The 18,221-nt window shown below is 34.1% G+C and overlaps 1 protein-coding gene across 1 annotated transcript; it reads right to left on the bottom strand.

Annotated features, from left to right (window-relative positions):
* Window positions 1-9,096: 9,096 nt before the first annotated feature.
* LOC142356504 (sialate:O-sulfotransferase 1-like) lies at window positions 9,097-17,902 on the bottom strand (the record flags this gene model as incomplete). The annotated part of the gene is made up of 4 exons (XM_075408399.1): window positions 9,097-9,731; window positions 12,708-12,847; window positions 16,207-16,250; window positions 17,567-17,902. Coding segments are annotated over 4 exons (1,050 nt in total), but the record flags the coding sequence as incomplete, so codon positions are not given.
* Between the last annotated feature and the right edge of the window lie 319 nt (window positions 17,903-18,221).

Here is an 18,221-nt window from a genome sequence, read left to right as displayed (position 1 = left end):
GCTGGTTGTCCCACTCTGCGTCCCAACAAGAGTACAACTGGATTTTTGCCCCGCGTCTTCGAAGTGCTGCGATTTGTTATCAGTGCACTTTGCAGGTATGCTCCAAATGACACATTAAGGTTGGAACTCCACGCGTGAAGTGCCCGCTTCACTCTCTGAACTGCTCTTTCAGCTAGTCCATTAGCTCTTGGATGATAGACGGGTGATTCCATTTTATTAATTCCCAGTGATTCACACCACTGTTTAAGTCACCACTTACGAATTCTGGACCAATATCAGATGCAAAAGTTTTTTCAACATGTTTGGGATCTGGAATCGCTAAATTGTCTCTATGATCAGACCCAGAGGAGCCCCAAAAAGTCTTAATTCGAACTTTTTGTCGTGGTCGATAACACGGGTCAAAGAATTCAATAAGTTGAAGTTTAAAATAAATTTTGAACTGAAAATATACAAAAACTAGCTTGTATTTATAGTAATTATCTATGCGAAAATATACAGAGAAAATTTAGATTAGCTAAAAAAGATTTTACATGATTGGCATGTGAATAGATCTTAACTCCGAATCCCGGAGTTGATTTTCTATTTTCATCAACATTTCTTGAGAATCATATATGGCTTAGGTACAATCGAGTTCATTAGTTGAAGGTCAGTGGATGTTAGAATCAGTTTTCTGTTGGTGGGAGAATTTACTTCTGACATATGATTGATAGGTCATTAAGATAATGATGGCGCCAAAACAAAATTAGAATTGAGTTTAATTTTGTGGCCAATACTTATCGACACAGCAAAAATTTCGCCAGGTAAGTTCTTCTTTCGTTCTTTGAAACTTTAATAAAGAAAACTTCTAAGTTTCTTGATGCTTCTTTAAAACCATCACATCCTACCTCCTTTTTAAATCAAGTTTGTGGGTATAGGTTCTTCAAATCTGTCGGGTTGTTTTCTGTTTCTTGTTGATTTTCGTGAAGGCTCTGAGGTTTCGGGTTGTTGGTGCTCTGCAGATGATGTGGCTGCAGAAGTTTCATCTTGAAGTGAATGTCCCACATCTGTGTTCTGAAGTTGTTGTTCTGAATGAGATATGGTCTTCTCTACTGCTAGTTCAGTTTTCACATTGTCCTCGTCTGGTCTCGCAATTTGGTTCTCGCTCACTAGAATAGTCCGTGCTGAGTTTTCGGGGTGAATGAAAGATGTGTTCAAGCCCTTCCTGATGATGAAGGTATTAGGAACTGTCTTTATCTTTTCATTGGCCTTGAATGGAATGGGTTCGCACAAGTCGAAATCTGCTATTGCTGGTTGTCCCACTCTGCGTCCCAACAAGAGTACAACTGGATTTTTGCCCCGCGTCTTCGAAGTGCTGCGATTTGTTATCAGTGCACTTTGCAGGTATGCTCCAAATGACACATTAAGGTTGGAACTCCACGCGTGAAGTGCCCGCTTCACTCTCTGAACTGCTCTTTCAGCTAGTCCATTAGCTCTTGGATGATAGACGGGTGATTCCATTTTATTAATTCCCAGTGATTCACACCACTGTTTAAGTCACCACTTACGAATTCTGGACCAATATCAGATGCAAAAGTTTTTTCAACATGTTTGGGATCTGGTGCTATTCCCTCCTTTGAAATGGAGTATCTCAAAAAGCTAACGCTATCGACTGGTTTTGAGTTAGATTTTTTCTAATTAACAGTAAAGTTTTTCTCATGTAGTTGACTCTTGACTGCGAGCATTCTCTTGTCGAATTCCTCCTTGGTAGTTCCATACACCAATACATCGTCTTGAAAGATCACAAACCTTTGATTCCTTTGAATGTTGATTCGATGCAATTCTGATAGATTTAAGAAGAGTTTTCCAATCCCTGAGGTAGTCGGCACATCTTGAACAGTCCCTGAGATATGTTGATTGTGCATATGTATTTTGCTTCTTCGTCAAGTTCAATTTGATAGTAGGAATCTGAGAGGTCAATTCTGCCAAAGTATGAGGCCCAATGTAAGTTGTGGAAGGTCGTCTCCATGTCTGGTATTGGGTAGTCCTCATCCATGACCTTGCCATTGATGTGCACTTTCAAGTCCACGCAAAGTCTCAGTTCTCCACTCTTCTTTCTCTGCCACACCACTGGAGATGCATTAGTGACTCCTCCTGGCTGTACCGGTTCAAGGATGCCTTGTCTGACCATTTGTTCCAGCTTCTCTGTGACCTTGTCTTGCAGAGGTAGAGGTATTCTCTGGTTTTGCAGAACATTGATGTGTTCCTGGTATTAGCTTCACATGAGCTTTGTAGCACTTCACAGCACGTAGGTGCTTGGCTGTGATGTTGTTCACACCGTGCTTGGGTAGAAGGTCTCTTCCAAGAAGTCTAAAATCTTTATCAGACTGCACGACTACTAGTTGTTTTTGCGTGAGCCTGATTCCGTTCCACTCAACGTCACAAGTAAGTGATTCCAGAAGCGTTAATTGATGACCATCATAAGCTTCGAGATGTCTTATCTTACCATCCAACTGAGGTTTACCGAGCTGAGTCCATATTTTTGATGATATCACTGTCCTATCTGCACCTTTGTCTACCTGCATTTTTGCTTTGCAGTTATTTTTTGAGATATATTCCCATGTCACAGACCTGCTAAAGATTTCTTTTCTTTAGTATAAAACATTCCCATCAGCGATGCTGGAAATGCTTGCTCTGAAGAAACATTTTTTTCTTCGCAAAAGCTGTTCTGTTTATTGCACTTACCTGAATTTGGTTGGGGTTTGCTTCTACACATTTTTTAGAAGTGTCCCACCTTTTCACAGGTGTTGCATTTTTTCTTAGCGCTGGACAGGGTCTACTAGAGTGTGGCTTACCTCCACACCTAGTGCACATGTTGTTGCTTTTATTAGCCGTAATTTTTTCATTTGGTTTTTGAAAGGTCTCTTTGAATTTGAACCGAACTTATTCTTTTACAGTAAAGGGCTTTTTACCTAATGAAAAAACTTGCAAAAGCCATTGCTTGACTTCTGAACTGTAAGCTCTCGATCATTTCAGTAACAGACATTGCTGGTTTTGCTTTATTACCGTCTAGTAGTCTAAGTTTTGCTTCAGGGTCTCTCAAACCTGAGATAAACTTTATTTGTACCACTTCCTCTTCGGGGTTGGCCACTGTTTTCAGTTTTTTGAAGTCACAATAGCGTGCTTATTCTCTAAGACGTTCTAGGAAGTCGTCGTCTGACTCCCCTACACCTTGTATTCCGGAGAGAAATTTAGCCTTTTCTGCCGTTACTACTCTCTTTATGAGAAATATAAATTTGAATCGTCAATCTGATGTCTCTATACGGAGTGTCTATCAAATTCCTAAGACTCATTAGGCTCCTAAGTTCAATAATTGCATCTTGCCCGCACATACTAAGGAAAAGATTGGTTACCTGTAGGTCCTGTACAGTACCATCGGTGTTGACTTTGTCCTCTTTCTTTTCTGCGCGACATTTCGCCTCAAAATACATAATCCACGCAGTAGCTGATTCTGCATTCTGTAGATCCAAAATTTGTCTGTCTGTAGCTGGTCTGGACACCATTGTCGTGGTCGATAACACCGTTCAAAGAATTCAATAAGTAGAATTTTAATTTAATTTTTGAACTGAAAATATACAAAAATTAGCTTGTATTTATAGTAGTTATCTATGCAAAAATATACAGAGAAAATTTAGATTAGCTAAAAGAGTTTTACATGATTGGCATGTGAATAGATCTTAACTCCGAATCCCGGAGTTGATTTTCTATTTTCATCAACATTTCTTGAGAATCATATATGGCTTAGGTACAATCGAGTTCATTAGTTGAAGGTCAGTGGATGTTAGAATCAGTTTTCTGTTGGTGGGAGAATTTTTTTCTGACATATGATTGATAGATAATGATAGCACCAAAACAAAATTAGAATTGGGTTTAATTTTGTGGCCATTACTTATCGACACAGCAAAAAAGTTCGTCAGGTAAGTTCTTCTTTCATTTTTGAAACTTTAATAAAGAAAACTTCTAAATTTCTTGATGTTTCTTTGAAACCATCACACTTTTCTAAATGTGTGTGGGTTTTTCGGTGTCCAAATAGCATATTAAATTGATATTCAGTATTGACATTTTGGCGGGGCATTATAAGAGTTCATTTTAGAAGATATGCTTTTTTAAATCTCAAAATTTGAAAACTTCAGTTTTTGTATTTCATTGTTGAACCATGTCATTGTTTTTACCTGCTGAACTTCTTGATTCGTGCACATTTGTTGAAAACGGGCAGACTTGAATAAAAAATTTTCACGACAATGATTTTTGTAGTAAATCGGCTCTTTTTAGCTGCTGAACTTCTTGGTTTGGATCAGAGCCAAAAGTCTCCAATAAATTCTCGGATTGCACAGAGTCTAAGTTCTAAACATCTCTTAATCAAAAAAGAATAACTCAAAAGTCTGTTAGTTTTTGGCTCTGATTAGGTTTATTTGTGCACAATTTTTTTTCAGAGCAGACCCATTTGAGTTCGAACTTGCCTCTGACCAGGCCCACGTGAGTTCGAAACTATCTATGATCACAGACTGGGGACACTTTTTAAAGCGCATGTGGGGTGCCGTATTTTCAAGTACACATATGCAGCACAACTTAAATGATGCTACTGAAGACACAAATCTGCGGTCAAATTACACTCTGGACATTAGTTGAGCCAAATCGTCATCACACACCTTGATCAATGGTATTGGTAATCATATAAAGAGCATAATTGGCTCCATATATAACATAGCAATATTTCTTAGCATTATTTTGCAATTATTAATAAGAATCATATATGATCTTTATGTTTGGCAAGATTCCTAAATCCAAAATTTTTTTATAGTTGATGATACAAGTGAATCACCCGTGGAACGCTAAGTAGCGCTCCCGTGAAGCTGTCCTCCTCGAGGAAAAGATTTCCCAAAAATTGCTATGACATGCCAAATATGCGACAAAGACTATTTGTTCTGTTGCTATTAACTAGAAACAATGATACAAAATTCATGGTGGTCACTAAAAAATATTTCACGAACAGAAAGTTTAGAGGAGAAAACGCCTCAACATACATATTTTCAATACTGAGTCAGAGTGAAAGATAACTTCTCTCCGCCGCTATGAATATATTTATCAGTCATTTAGTGTCTTTTCCATTAAAAGCCCCACCAAATTACAGCCCACACACCCCACTTCCTATTATAAATAAGGTATGTTTATCATGATTGGGGGGGGGGGTACGTGTGATATGACCACTAAGTAGCGGGGGGTATAAGCGAAAAAACCCAAGACTTACCAAAACAAATATCTGTATGGTAACAAATGATGTTGATCTATCTGGTATTTGGTAGTCAAACTAGGTGAATGGATAACTACTAAGAACCTAATAAGAAAGTATTATTAAACAAGGAGGCTCGGTAATGTGCGTTTGCACATAAAGATCTTACCCCGCTCATCTGCATTTTTGGCATAAATTTCTACCAAATGAGGAACAGAAAAAAAATCCAATAATTTCAAGCATTTTTCAAAAATAATGCATATAAACAAAAAGATCACCTCCAACAAAGATAACTCAATGGAGTAAAAAAGACACATTAGATTGTTGAGATCAGCCATTATTAAGAAAGCAAGTCAAGACGAATAACAAAATCAAACAACAATAAAAACAAACATTGATCACATCCAATAGATATAGGACCACTCCATAACAAGGCTCGGTAACAGTTAGACAAAAAAGGTCCTAGCGAAATTAAAAATTTGGCTAAAATTTTTAAAAACAGTTACCTTCAAAGTCATGAAAACCATTAGATAAGGATTGGAAACATCCAACATGTTTACGATCACATACGCCTCTATAGGAGGGCACTAAGAGCTGTCTTCAATCAATTTTTTATGCGGTTACAAAAAAAAACAACAAAAAACACAAACAAAAATTTCATTAAAACTTTCGAGAAACGGCTGTCGAAGCAGTAAAAGCATTTTTTTAACCCTCAAATTAAGTTCAATTGAGACTTCTTCGAACGGCAATAAAGTGCTATGCAAGCTTTCGTTAATGATTAAAGGTAATCAGTATCCAAAGTAATCAGACATGAATGCTACAGAACGAAAAAATTAAATTGGTTCGTTTGTTCGTCCAAAGAAAGCGCTTGAGACGTAAAATTATTTAGATTTTACACGCTTAATAGACCATTAGTTTAATTAGTTTTCTTTGCAAAAAAACCTGTGTTGAAGCCAGTAAATTTATAACAAAACAATTAAAAGCATTAGATTCTGTAGGCTTAAACCTTTCCTCGACGACAATTTTGTCATAGGTGAACTGTAATAAACAAGACTAGGTAACAAAAAGACAAAAAAGAATTAAAGTTAAAAATGATTTTTTCTATTGTTTTCAAAGTCGTGAAAGCCGTTAGCTATCTTCTCAAATAAGAATCCAAGCTCATTTACTCCTCTGCAAGGAGCCAATGAGACCCGTCAAAATACGGGAAATTCCATACGACTAAAAAGACAAAGTGAAAACGACAGTAAAAGACAAATATAAAAAATTCTATCAATTTTTTTGAGAAACGGGTGCCGAAGCCGTTAAATCCATAGTCCGTCCTTTTAAAGATTTTTATATGTTCAATTGGGCCTGATTTTGAATGTCAATAAAATAATATTTGACTTTACAGTCATGTGATATTATGACAAACCGAGTAAAAACGGGAAAAACGGATCAGTGCCTAAAATTACAAAAAGATCTAGTAGATTCAAACCATAACGTAATGGTCAACAAAGATTCAATTTTATTTCAGTAGATAAAAGAAGAAGAGAAAGCAATCTTTTTTGCTGACACCAACATACAAGCTGACCAATTTAAGAGAAAAGTTGAGGCAAATTTCAATAGGCAATTGTTTTTTTAAAAATGAAACAATTTCAAAAATCAAGTTGACCAAAATTTTCTCGACTAAGGAAACTAGATACATTATTTTTGAACTGCTTATAAAGCCAATTGTTTCAAAGGTTATAAATCTAGATAATTTGTTAGTTAAAAGTTCAAAAGTAAATGCTGTGTTCTGGATAATCATAGAGTAAATTAGCACAAAAAAACGACAAAATTTTAATTTCCAGACTACTCTCAATGAAAGTGGAAGTAGTACTAGCTCCCTTTGTTGTTTATGAAGATTGTGTTAGTTGTTTTTTTGGGTGTTTACTTCGGTCAAACTTAATCAAAGTGTACTAACGAAGCTTATTTCGGACAATTTTTAAATGAAAAAGACTGCAAAATTTTGCAAAAGCTTTAGCCAAAAAAATTGAATCAAATTTTTCAACAGTACTTTTTTTGTCTTTAAAAGTAAAATTTTAGCAAAACCAACAATATTTTAGGCGAAATTTCCGATATGAATAAAAATAACGCAAATCGGTCTAATATTCACAAAATTTTAAACCACTTTAGCTCGCTCTAGAAAACGAAATTCAAAATTTTTCCTGCATATTCTACGAAGGACGGTCTTTTTATTGATACCGGTCACAACTCTCTGCGATAAATATATCCATCGGTCAAAATTGCCTGAACAAAAAACCCAGTTGAATATATAGTTCCTCCCCCCTCGAGACGGGTCGGAACAACAACTCAATGAGTATTAATTTATTGTCGAAAGTTGATATTTACAGGACTGGTCTCAATAGAGCTACAACTCCACCATCCCAACTAGTACAACTAGTAGAACAAATACTCCCCGCCCTGATTTAAAACAAATCGTCATAATGCCGAATTTAGTAATTGATTTTCGTGACGGCGATGGTGTTATTGGCATTATCAATCAGAACCGAAAAATTACAACTAAATAAGAAGTATATTGTCTTTTCGAGTTTTAAGGAAAAATCGTTTTCGCTCCTGAAATTTTTATAGTTTTTCTATCGACAACAGATACTCATCATTTCGTTTGAACGAGCAGATTTTTAAATGTTCAATTGGGCCTGATTTTGAGTGTCAATAAAGTATTATTTGACCTTACAGTCATGTGATATTATGACAAAACGAGTAAAAACGGGAAAAACGGATCAGTACCTAAAATTACAAAAAGATCAAGTAGATTCAAACCATAACGTAACGGTCAATAAAGATTCAATTTTATTTCAGTAGATAAAAGAAGAAGAGAAAGCAATCTTTTTTGCTGACACTAACTTACAAGCTGACCAATTTAAGAGAAAAGTTGTGGCGAATTTTAATAGGCAATTGTTTATTTAAAAATGAAACAATTTCAAAAATCAGGTCGACCAAAATTTTGTCGACTAAGGAAAGTAGATACATTATTTTTGAACTGCTTATAAAGCCAACTGTTTCAAAGGTTATAAATCTAGATAATTTGTTAGTTAAAAGATCAAAAGTAAATGCTGTGTTTTCGATAATCATAGAGTAAATTAGCACAAAAAACGACAAAAGTTTAATTTCCAAAATACTCTCAATGAAAGTGGAAGTAATACTAGCTCCCTTTGTTGTTTATGAAGATTGTGTTAGTTGTTTTTTTGGGGTGTTTACTTCGGTCAAACTTAATCAAAGTGTACTAACGAAGCTTATTTCGGACAATTTTTAAATGAAAAAGACTTTGCAAAATTTTGCAAAAGCTTTAGCCAAAAAAATTGAATCAAATTTTTCAACAGTACTTTTTTTGTCTTTAAAAGTAAAATTTTAGCAAAACCAACGATATTTTAGGCGAAAATTCCGATATGAATAAAAATAACGCAAATCGGTCTAATATTCACAAAATTTTAAACCACTTTAGCACGCTCTAGAAAACGAAGTTCAAAATTTTTCCTGCATATTCTACGATGGACGGGCTTTTTTTTGATACCGGTCACAACTCTCTGCGATAAATATATCCATCGGTCAAAATTGCCTGAACAAAAAACCCAGTTGAATATATAGTTCCTCCCCCCTCGAGACGGGTCGGAACAACAACTCAATGAGTATTAATTTATTGTCGAAAGTTGATATTTACAGAACTGGTCTCAATAGAGCTACAACTCCACCATCCCAACTAGTACAACTAGTAGAACAAATACTCCCCGCCCTGATTTAAAACAAATCGTCATAATGCCGAATTTAGTAATTGATTTTCGTGACGGGGATGGTGTTATTGGCATTATCAATCAGAACCGAAACATTACAACTAAATAAGAAGTATATTGTCTTTTCGAGTTTTAAGGAAAAATCGTTTTCGCTCCTGAATTTTTTTATAGTTTTTCTATCGACAACAGATACTCATCAATTCGTTTGAACGAGCAGTTATGATTAACAAAAACTTGTCGAATATTTACAAGAGTTTCAATCGCGTGCTTTTTATCGATCAATTTTGCAGCCGTTGAAATCAAATCGGCGTTAAAAACGCGTTGAGTGTCTTTTGCAATGCTATTACTCAGTACAGTACAAATCGAGCGGTCCAAAATTTCAGTTCTTTGGCCCAGACCCACAAATTCGGCCAGTTCCATCAACTTCCGCAATAAATTATCGGCCATATCTTCATAAAATAGGAACATAACTGGTTTCTTCAACGCCGCGTAAGTCGTTACTAATTGCAATAGCTGATTAAGTTGGTTTTTGAAGAAGTCGGCGAAACTGTGAATTTTGTTTTGGTTCAGAAATGACCGAACATCTGTGAACCCGGCGACAGTGTTATTCTGGGTTTTGCTATACTCGGCCAGAGAGCTTTGGAAAGGGTTCCGGATCAGAAGGATAACCTTGTCGGCTTTGTCGCTCATTGTGGCTACACAAATGCAAAAATCGCAAATTAAATCATTGTTGTACTATCAAATGTGCAGCCAACGCCATGGCAAAAACTAAGTCCGGTTTTTAATTTTCTTCAAAAAAAACATATTGTTTTGTATATACCCGGGTCGAGCTTAAGCGCTGAATTTTTGTAAGAAATGCGGTGAAATGCGGCGAGAAAAAAATAATTTTCACCGCTTATTTCTTACATTTTTTTGCGGTGAATGCGGCGAATAATTTATTTTCACCGTGTTCTCTGTATTCTTACAAAAAAATCTTCCTTATACGGGTTAGAGCCTCTTACCTCCTGTATGTCTTCAGCTCCTCTACGCCAACTGTCACTTACTTCTATCGCCTTTCTTATGAATTTAAGTAAATGTTGGAAAACAAATGCGGGAAATTTTTGTAAGAAATGCGGTGAATTTTTGTAGGAAATGCAGTGAAATAAGGTGAATTATTTTTTTTTCACTGAATTCACCGCATTTCTTACATTAATTTTCCACAAATTTGAATCGGTGATTTTTTGTAAGAAATGCGGTGAATTTTGCGGTAAGTTTTTGTAAGAAAGGCGGTGAAATGTGACTTATTTTTTCACTGCATTCACCGCATTTTTAAATTAACACAAAAGTAGATGCGGTGTAATTTTAAAAGAAATGCGGTGAAGTTTGAGGTTAATTATTGTAAGAAATGCGGCTAAATGCGCTGAAATGTTTTTTTTCACCGCAATCACCACAATTCTTACAAAAGTCGGCCGCATTCAGCGCATTTCCTTAAAAAATTCACCCAAAAACCTCGACTCGATTACAAAGAATTAATCAATCTGTGGTGTGATATTATTCAGTTGATACTGAACGACCAGCAAACGGAAAAGAACTATAAAAATCAGATAAAATGGTTGTAAACTGTTTCCGCGTTAAATGATAGGATTTCCTCTAATTGCGGCTCTTCCCAGTCCCCAAAAATTCCAATGAAGGTACGTCACACGCAGTTTAATTTTTGTCGTAAATTTACCTTGATGAAAAACAATTATCCAGTTTTAATCAGAAATTTTTCATTTCTTTTTCTCTTTTATCTTTATTCTTTTTTCTTTATTTTATTTTATTTCTATTTCTATTTTTCTATATTTCTATTTCTTTATTCTTTTTTATCTTTATAAGCTTCTCTTTTAAATATTTTTGTTAAGAGATGTGAGATATCTTGTTAAATCTTTTCAAAAATTTCGCTTTAAGTGATATATATAGATATATATATATATATATATATATATATATATATATTATATATATATATATATATATATATATATATATATATATATATATATATTATATATATATATATATACATATATTATATATATATATATATATATATATATATATTTAGAGAGAGAGAGAGAGAGATTCATTGAAAGAGAGGTAGTCTTCATTAAAAAAGATTCTCAAATAACTTAATATCATTTGCAATGAAATTGTTAATCTCTCTCAAACGATTCAACGTTTTTCTTTTGAATATTTGGAAATCGCGTAGAATTTCAAATTTTTCAATAATTTCGCTGTCACGTCAATATTTTGTCCAATTTCTCATTTCTTTTATTTTGAAAACTTGATCTAAACACAGAAACAACATTCTATTTAATGTGAAATCAGGAGTAATGAGCAAAATAGAATCCAGCCAATTTTTTTCGATGAATGGATTGTTTACCAATTTGCGTTAATGTTACCATAATTTTAGCTTCTTACGAAATTATTATAATTCTTCACCTCAATAGACAGGTTTTGAAAATTTGATAATTTTCTTTAAATAGCGATGGTTGATGAATCTTTTTTTTGTTGATGAATCTTTTTCATCCGAAGTTTTCATTCAAAAGCAAGAAACACAATGACAATAAGTTTCCAAAAATTAGATTTTACGAGTTAAAAAACGCGATATTTAATTTTCCTAGAGAATTTTTCAGAATCAAAATTCAGCTAATCCATGAATCTAATTCATGAATTTTTTTTGAAGAACATTTTTAAATGCAAACTAACTCTAGAAAATCCTTAAATCTTGTTCAATTTTTTGGTAAACTAAAATAAATTTTCTGCTATCTTTTTCAGAGTCGAGATATTGAAATACTATTCTTTTCTCTTGAGTATTCGTTTCTCTTTATGCATTTTACAGACGATATTTAAAGTAAGATTTTTTTTTTTGTAATTTTAACTTCAACTAACTGCATCTTTCAACAATAATTACTGAGTAGCAAATTGATATTTTTTTTGTTTTGCAGGCTGTTGCAGTTCTACATTCAACGTGTGTCTCATTGAAGGAAGAGTTTTACAATATGAACGTAGAACAACACGAAAAAAAACGAAAAGCAGCTATATTTTTTTTTAAAAAAATCTATCTTTTTCTTTTTCAGCAAACAATTTAAATAAATACTTTCTTGTCATCGCCAAAGTTCGTCCCTTCTGAAGTTTTTAGCCTAGGATTAAAAACATTTATGTCAAGAGGAAGACCCGTTGTCGAGGAGGGGAGATAAAACTTGTTCTTAGTTTTGGCGAATTTTTTCATCATGTTCCGTAGCATGCCCACCATCGCTATCTGGTTTTTAGATTTCAAAGATTATTAAGACGTAGCTATTTCATTTCTTAGAGTAGTTTAGTCAAAAGAGTTGTATTGTTTAAACTTTTTTTTTCAAATATGTTAGGGGTGTCAATAATCGGATTCAGAAAGGTATCAGAAAAATTGCTGGGACTCAAATAGGTCACGATTCTTTGTAAAAATATCTGTAAAAATATTTGTAATAATGACTTTGAAATATTTCATTACGCTTTTCAAGAGATCAAGAAATTTGTGATGCAAAACGAGGAAAAATATTGACTTGTGTTTTCAAGAGGCGCATATTTTTCTACAAGTGAGAAATGATTTTATAAAGCAAAATAAAACAAATTTTGGAAATTTATTCTTTTAGATGCAAAAAGATACCACTAACATTTCTGATTAGGATTGTTATGAAACTCAAGAGCTGATTTCTTTTCAGATCTGGGTATCATTATGTTATGCAGACTATCGTTGAAAGAACCAGGTGCGAAACCTCCAGCCCTGACGCCCGTCATCTTTTGGAACAAGTTTCTGTAAACACACAAAAATTAGCTGAAACAGTTCAATCATCTTCGCCGCTAAATTGTAATGTGCCAAGTTTCAACAGATCCTATGCTAGCCATTTTAAAAAGAATGCAGATTAACGTGTCACCTTTCAGCCAAAAAAAAAACTTTTTTTAAAAATGAAACAGTAAATTTTTCATGCAAAGGAAGCAAATCATTTTCATGAGTTATTCCTTAGTTTTCCTTGACTTTCGTTAAATTTGCTTAGCTATTTGGACTTCTGTAATTGTTTCTCAAACTGGCTGACTATCATCACATAATAAGTCGTCAATCTTTCGTATTTTGTTTAAAAAGATGAAATTCCAGTATTACTCAAATCAAATCGAAGGAACACAGATTGAATGAAAAGTTGAATTATTTGCATTGCGAAAACCAGTTTGAAAAAAAAAATTCAGAAATTCTTTTTAATCAGTAAAACTAGAACGGCGACCGACTAGCTCTGCATTGTGTTTTTTTAAAGCATAAGAAAAAATTAAATGATTAGAAAAAAACTGCGACATTTTCAGAATATCCTGGAAATTTTTTATTGTTATCATTTTCATATATTTGGGATCCAGCAGAAAAATCATGAAAATATATTCACAGCCAGTTTTCATAGGTTACTGAGGATGAAAAATCTCTTGCAAATTTTGCTCCATTTTGAGCCTGTTTGCAGCTTTTTGTTGCCTTAAAGACAAATTCAGCTAGCTTTTGTCTTATCACTCATTGTATATTGAGAGCTTTGAATTGCTCTTTTCATAAACTTATTTTCATCACCTTTTTTGTAATGCTCATTTGAAAAGGAAGACGGCCAAAATTCGTGCGTCATTTGAAGCAAAGCCAGCTGACCACAGTGGCAACTAACTTGATCTGACCCTAATGACCTAAAAACATTAAGTATTCAAAAGCCACAGAAAACAGGAATCCAAAACCCAGCTAAGAAAAATTTCGAGTTTTTTGGTTGATCGGTAGATTAAAAAAATAAAGAGTAAAATTCAAAAAATAACTCCCTCAAAATGTCCACAGGTCAATTGTTTTTTAATTAAGCCAAAACCTAAGGACGCGAGACAAAAATATTTTCGTTTTTTGTAACACTCTTATATCACTTTATTTCAAAACTCCTTAGGACAACCTAAGAAGAAAAAATTGGTGGTGACCGCATAGATATAAAAAATATTAGCGACGAAATGAAATATTTAGAATTTTTTTCTCCCGAAGATTGCTAAAAAAATTTATACGATATTACAACCAATTAATAAATCAGATTTCAAATTTCAAAAGAGCAAATTATTTTTCTCTGATTGAGTCTTCTGGGGAATGTGATTTCGTAAGGTCACTGTTTAGTAATGATTCCTACCACCTCTTATCCGATATTGAAACCAGTTCTTGAGGTAAAAATCGCAAGAAAAGCACAAAATTCGAAATTTTTGAATTATAACTTCTTGTATGAAAGTGTTGAGCAAGTTTTGTAACTTTACCACTTGTGAGCTTCACAAACGCCTAAGAGCAGTTATCAAAACAAATGCATTCTAACTGATCATTATCGCCATATAGAAAATTCAACAAATCTTATTTAAACAAAATTTTATCATTAAACTTGGTTCAACATAAAAAATAAAAATCTTAATTCAGCAAAATTTTATGATAACAACCTATTTAACACAAATTTCACGAAAAATATATAACTTAAGTGAACATAACAAAAATACTTTTTTATCTTAATAACACCAGTACCACCGACATTTTTCAGCCATCATTTCTACAAAAACTTCAGAATCTACCTACCAAAGTTGAACCAACCGTTGGAATTTTGTTCTCCCCAAATTCACATCAAACACCATTTCTTTTATTTTTGTTTTGATACGTTACGGATTGTAGGAAACCAGACTCATTTCGCATTTAAATCTATGGAACAATGTTTTTCAAGCGCCTTACTTTCACACATACGTCTGTAGCTCTATTAGCTGCTGAGATGAACGGTAATTAACAGAGGTTACAAATCTTTGGGCGCTGGTGTTAGCAACAACTGTTGAAAGATATTTTTTAAAAGATAAAAAAGTTGAAAAACATGAAAAAGTTGAAAACAAAAACATTAGAAAATGTACACGGTCGATACCTCAAAATTATTATTGTTTCAACAATAGCTGATTCGTTCCATGTTACAACCAATTAATAAATAAGCTTTTCATAGTTCAAAAGAGCGAATTATTTTTCTCTGATTGAGTCTTCTGGGGAATGCGATTTCGTAAGGTCACTGTTCTGTAATGATTCCTACCACCTCCTATCCGATATTGAAACCAGTTCTTGAGGTAAAACTTGCAAGAAAAGCCATAAATTCAAAAATTTTGATTTATAACTTCTTGTATGAAAGTGTTGAGCAAACTTTGTAACTTCACCACTTGTGAACTTCACGAAAACCTAAGAGCAGTTATCAAAACAATTGCAATCTAATTGATCATTATCGCAAAATAAAAAATTCGAAAAATCTTACTCAAACAAAATTTCATCATTAAACTTGGCTCAACATAAAAAATAAAAATCTTAATTCAGCAAATTTTTATCATAACAACCTATTTAACATAAATTTCAAAAAAAATATTTAACATAACTGAACATAACAAATATAATTTTATAACTTAATAACAACAGTACCTCCGAAATTTTTCGGCCATCATTTCTACAAAAACTTCAGAAGCTACCTACCAAAGTGAACCAAACGTGGGAATTTTGTACTCCCCAAATTAACATCAAACACGATTTCTTTTATTTTTGCTTTGATACGTTACGGATTGTAGGAAACCAGACTAGTTTCGCTTTTTAATCAATGGAACAAATGTTTTTCAAGCGCTTTACTTTCACACATACGTCTGTAGCTCTATTATCTGCTGAGACGAACTGTAAACAACAGAGGTTACAAATCTTTGGGCACTGGTGTTAGCAATAACTGTTGAAAGATATTTTTTTAAAAAGAAAAAAAAAAGTTGAAAAACATGAAAAAAATTGAAAACAAAAACTTTAGAAAATGTACACCGTCGATACCAAAAAATTTTTATTGTTTCAACATTAGCTGATTCGTTTGACTTGGTTGCGTTAGTCAAAACCTGTAGCCCGCCATTGCAACTGTTCTTCGATCATTTTGAACCCGTTCATAATCTTGAAAGCTTAGCAGATATATTTCTTGATTCCGTAAGGGTCGTTTTTTTACGAAATATTACAGCTGCATATTTTTCATATAAACACGATTGAATCATGAGCAATTTTAATAACCGAAAACTGAGGCTAATGAGAAAAACATTTAAATTCGATTTTAGTTTTCTTATAAAAGATTGTAACTGAAATTATCGTACCTTGTCCATTTGGCTCCACTTCCGGGTACAGATATGAGCGCCACCTAGAACGCAACACAGGAGAAAAGTAGCATTATGTGAATTTTACAAACAGAAAATATCAGATTTATTGCAGCCTATCTAAGAGACAATACAAGAAATTAATCAAATCGGATCTTTTCAACAATTGCCCCCTTTGGCAATGAGGGGGGGGGGGGGGGTATTTTGAATACATTTTAAGCGCGCGATTTATTAACCAATTAGAGACAACTAATAACTTTTAACGTATACGCACTCTATGTTTAGCTGTTGAATAGACAAAACAGTCCCAGACAAAACAGTCCCAGACAAATAAGTCCTAAAAGCAGACAAATCATTCCCAGGCAAAATAGACACATATGCACACCAATTAACAAAAAAAACCCCTTAAGTTATTCATATGATTATATATCATTGAACAAACATTAAACTGATCACAATAGTTTTTGCCAAATAATGTTTATTGAAACAAATTTTTCTTTTAACCTTGATTCATGTCAGTTAAAAACAATGCATTCAGAAACAATAATATATTATCTCTGTTAAATTTTTGTATGATTTGTGTGCAATCGTTTCAATGTTTATTCAGGACTATTTTGTCTGCATTTATTGGACTATTTTGCCTGGGACTGTTTTTTTCTGGGAATATATTGAAATTTGGTACTGTTAAGCTTGGGACCGTTTTGTCTGGGGCGGTGTTGTCCGGATATGGTTCAACCGAATGAAATAAAATACGCCATGTAAAGGCAATTAGCCGAATTGGAATATAAAGCAAAAGGAGTTTCCTACAGGTCCGTGGGACTTCCGGATTACAACCCACAGCACATGAGAGGCATGGCGGCTGACAGTTGTCCGCAATTGCGCTGAAACTGATATTAGGCTATCCAAACTGTGGGCCAAGTAATGTTGTGGTAAAGTACAGCACAGAAGTGGAGCGTCTCTTCAAAGGGTACCAAGGTGGGGAGGGGGATTGTTGAAAAAATCCATCAATTCTGCAATCAATAATTTTAACGGAGGAATAATTGATTCAACCCTTTGGAAGCCAAACCCTTTGGGAGCCACACGCATTCATGGAACCGTTTTGGAAGCCAAACGCATTCATGGAAATTTGGGTTAATTCTGACAGCCCCCCACCCCCCCCCCCCCCCCCCCCCCCCGCTCATCTTTCTGAGCCCTCCACTTTCACTTGATTTTTTTTACATGGTAACGTTTTTGCAAAATCCGATCTGTTGCGGGTCATAAAGAGACCTAAACAGAAGGGCGAATCTAAAAAAATGCTGGCTGTTTTTTGTGAGCCAGTGTGACTTATTGAAAACTAAAAACTGTTTGAAAAGTTTCATACCTGAGGAACTGCCGTTTGCTTTAGATCCAATAATTTCCCTTGATCACACTTCGACAAACCCAATGACGTCACATACGCGCCATTTTCACATAAATTCGGCCAATCAGTATCAGTAACATCAAAAATGTTCTTCCACAAAGACTCCAAACACGTACAAGATGTTTCATTTCCGCTTATATCTCGAATTGACAAAACTGCAATCGAATGATTACGTAATTCACAGGCTTTTTTGCAGAACACGTGATTGTAGTTTTTCCCTTTCCACACTCTTATTGTTGTCTTTCCGTCAACTTTGTTGATCTGGTCTGCGGGCAAGCAGCCCAAGAACAAATTTTTCTGAAACCCAAAATGGATAATTTTGCCAGAACTTAAAAATTTTGCAAATGTTACCATTTTTGGCTTTTAAAACTTTTCACTGGAAATCTTTTGAAAACATTTGAGTAATAGTAGAGCAACGGCAGATAACCCTAGCCAAGAAATCATCGTTTATAAACGTAAGAAAATTGTCGATATGTTCGGTTTTAGTTAAACAAAAACGACAAAAGCCCTTACGTTTTTTCTTCGGTCTGGTCGGTCGCTATTTGATTGGTTTAAAAATTAAGAACATGTTGATATTTTCGGCATTTAAACCAATTCTGGCCATTATTGACAACAT

Source organism: Convolutriloba macropyga, unplaced genomic scaffold, assembly GCF_964194025.1.
Source record: "Convolutriloba macropyga unplaced genomic scaffold, txConMacr16.3 SCAFFOLD_4416, whole genome shotgun sequence".
Classification (NCBI taxonomy): Eukaryota; Metazoa; Xenacoelomorpha; order Acoela; family Convolutidae; genus Convolutriloba; species Convolutriloba macropyga.
This window is presented reverse-complemented; position numbering and strand designations above follow the sequence as displayed.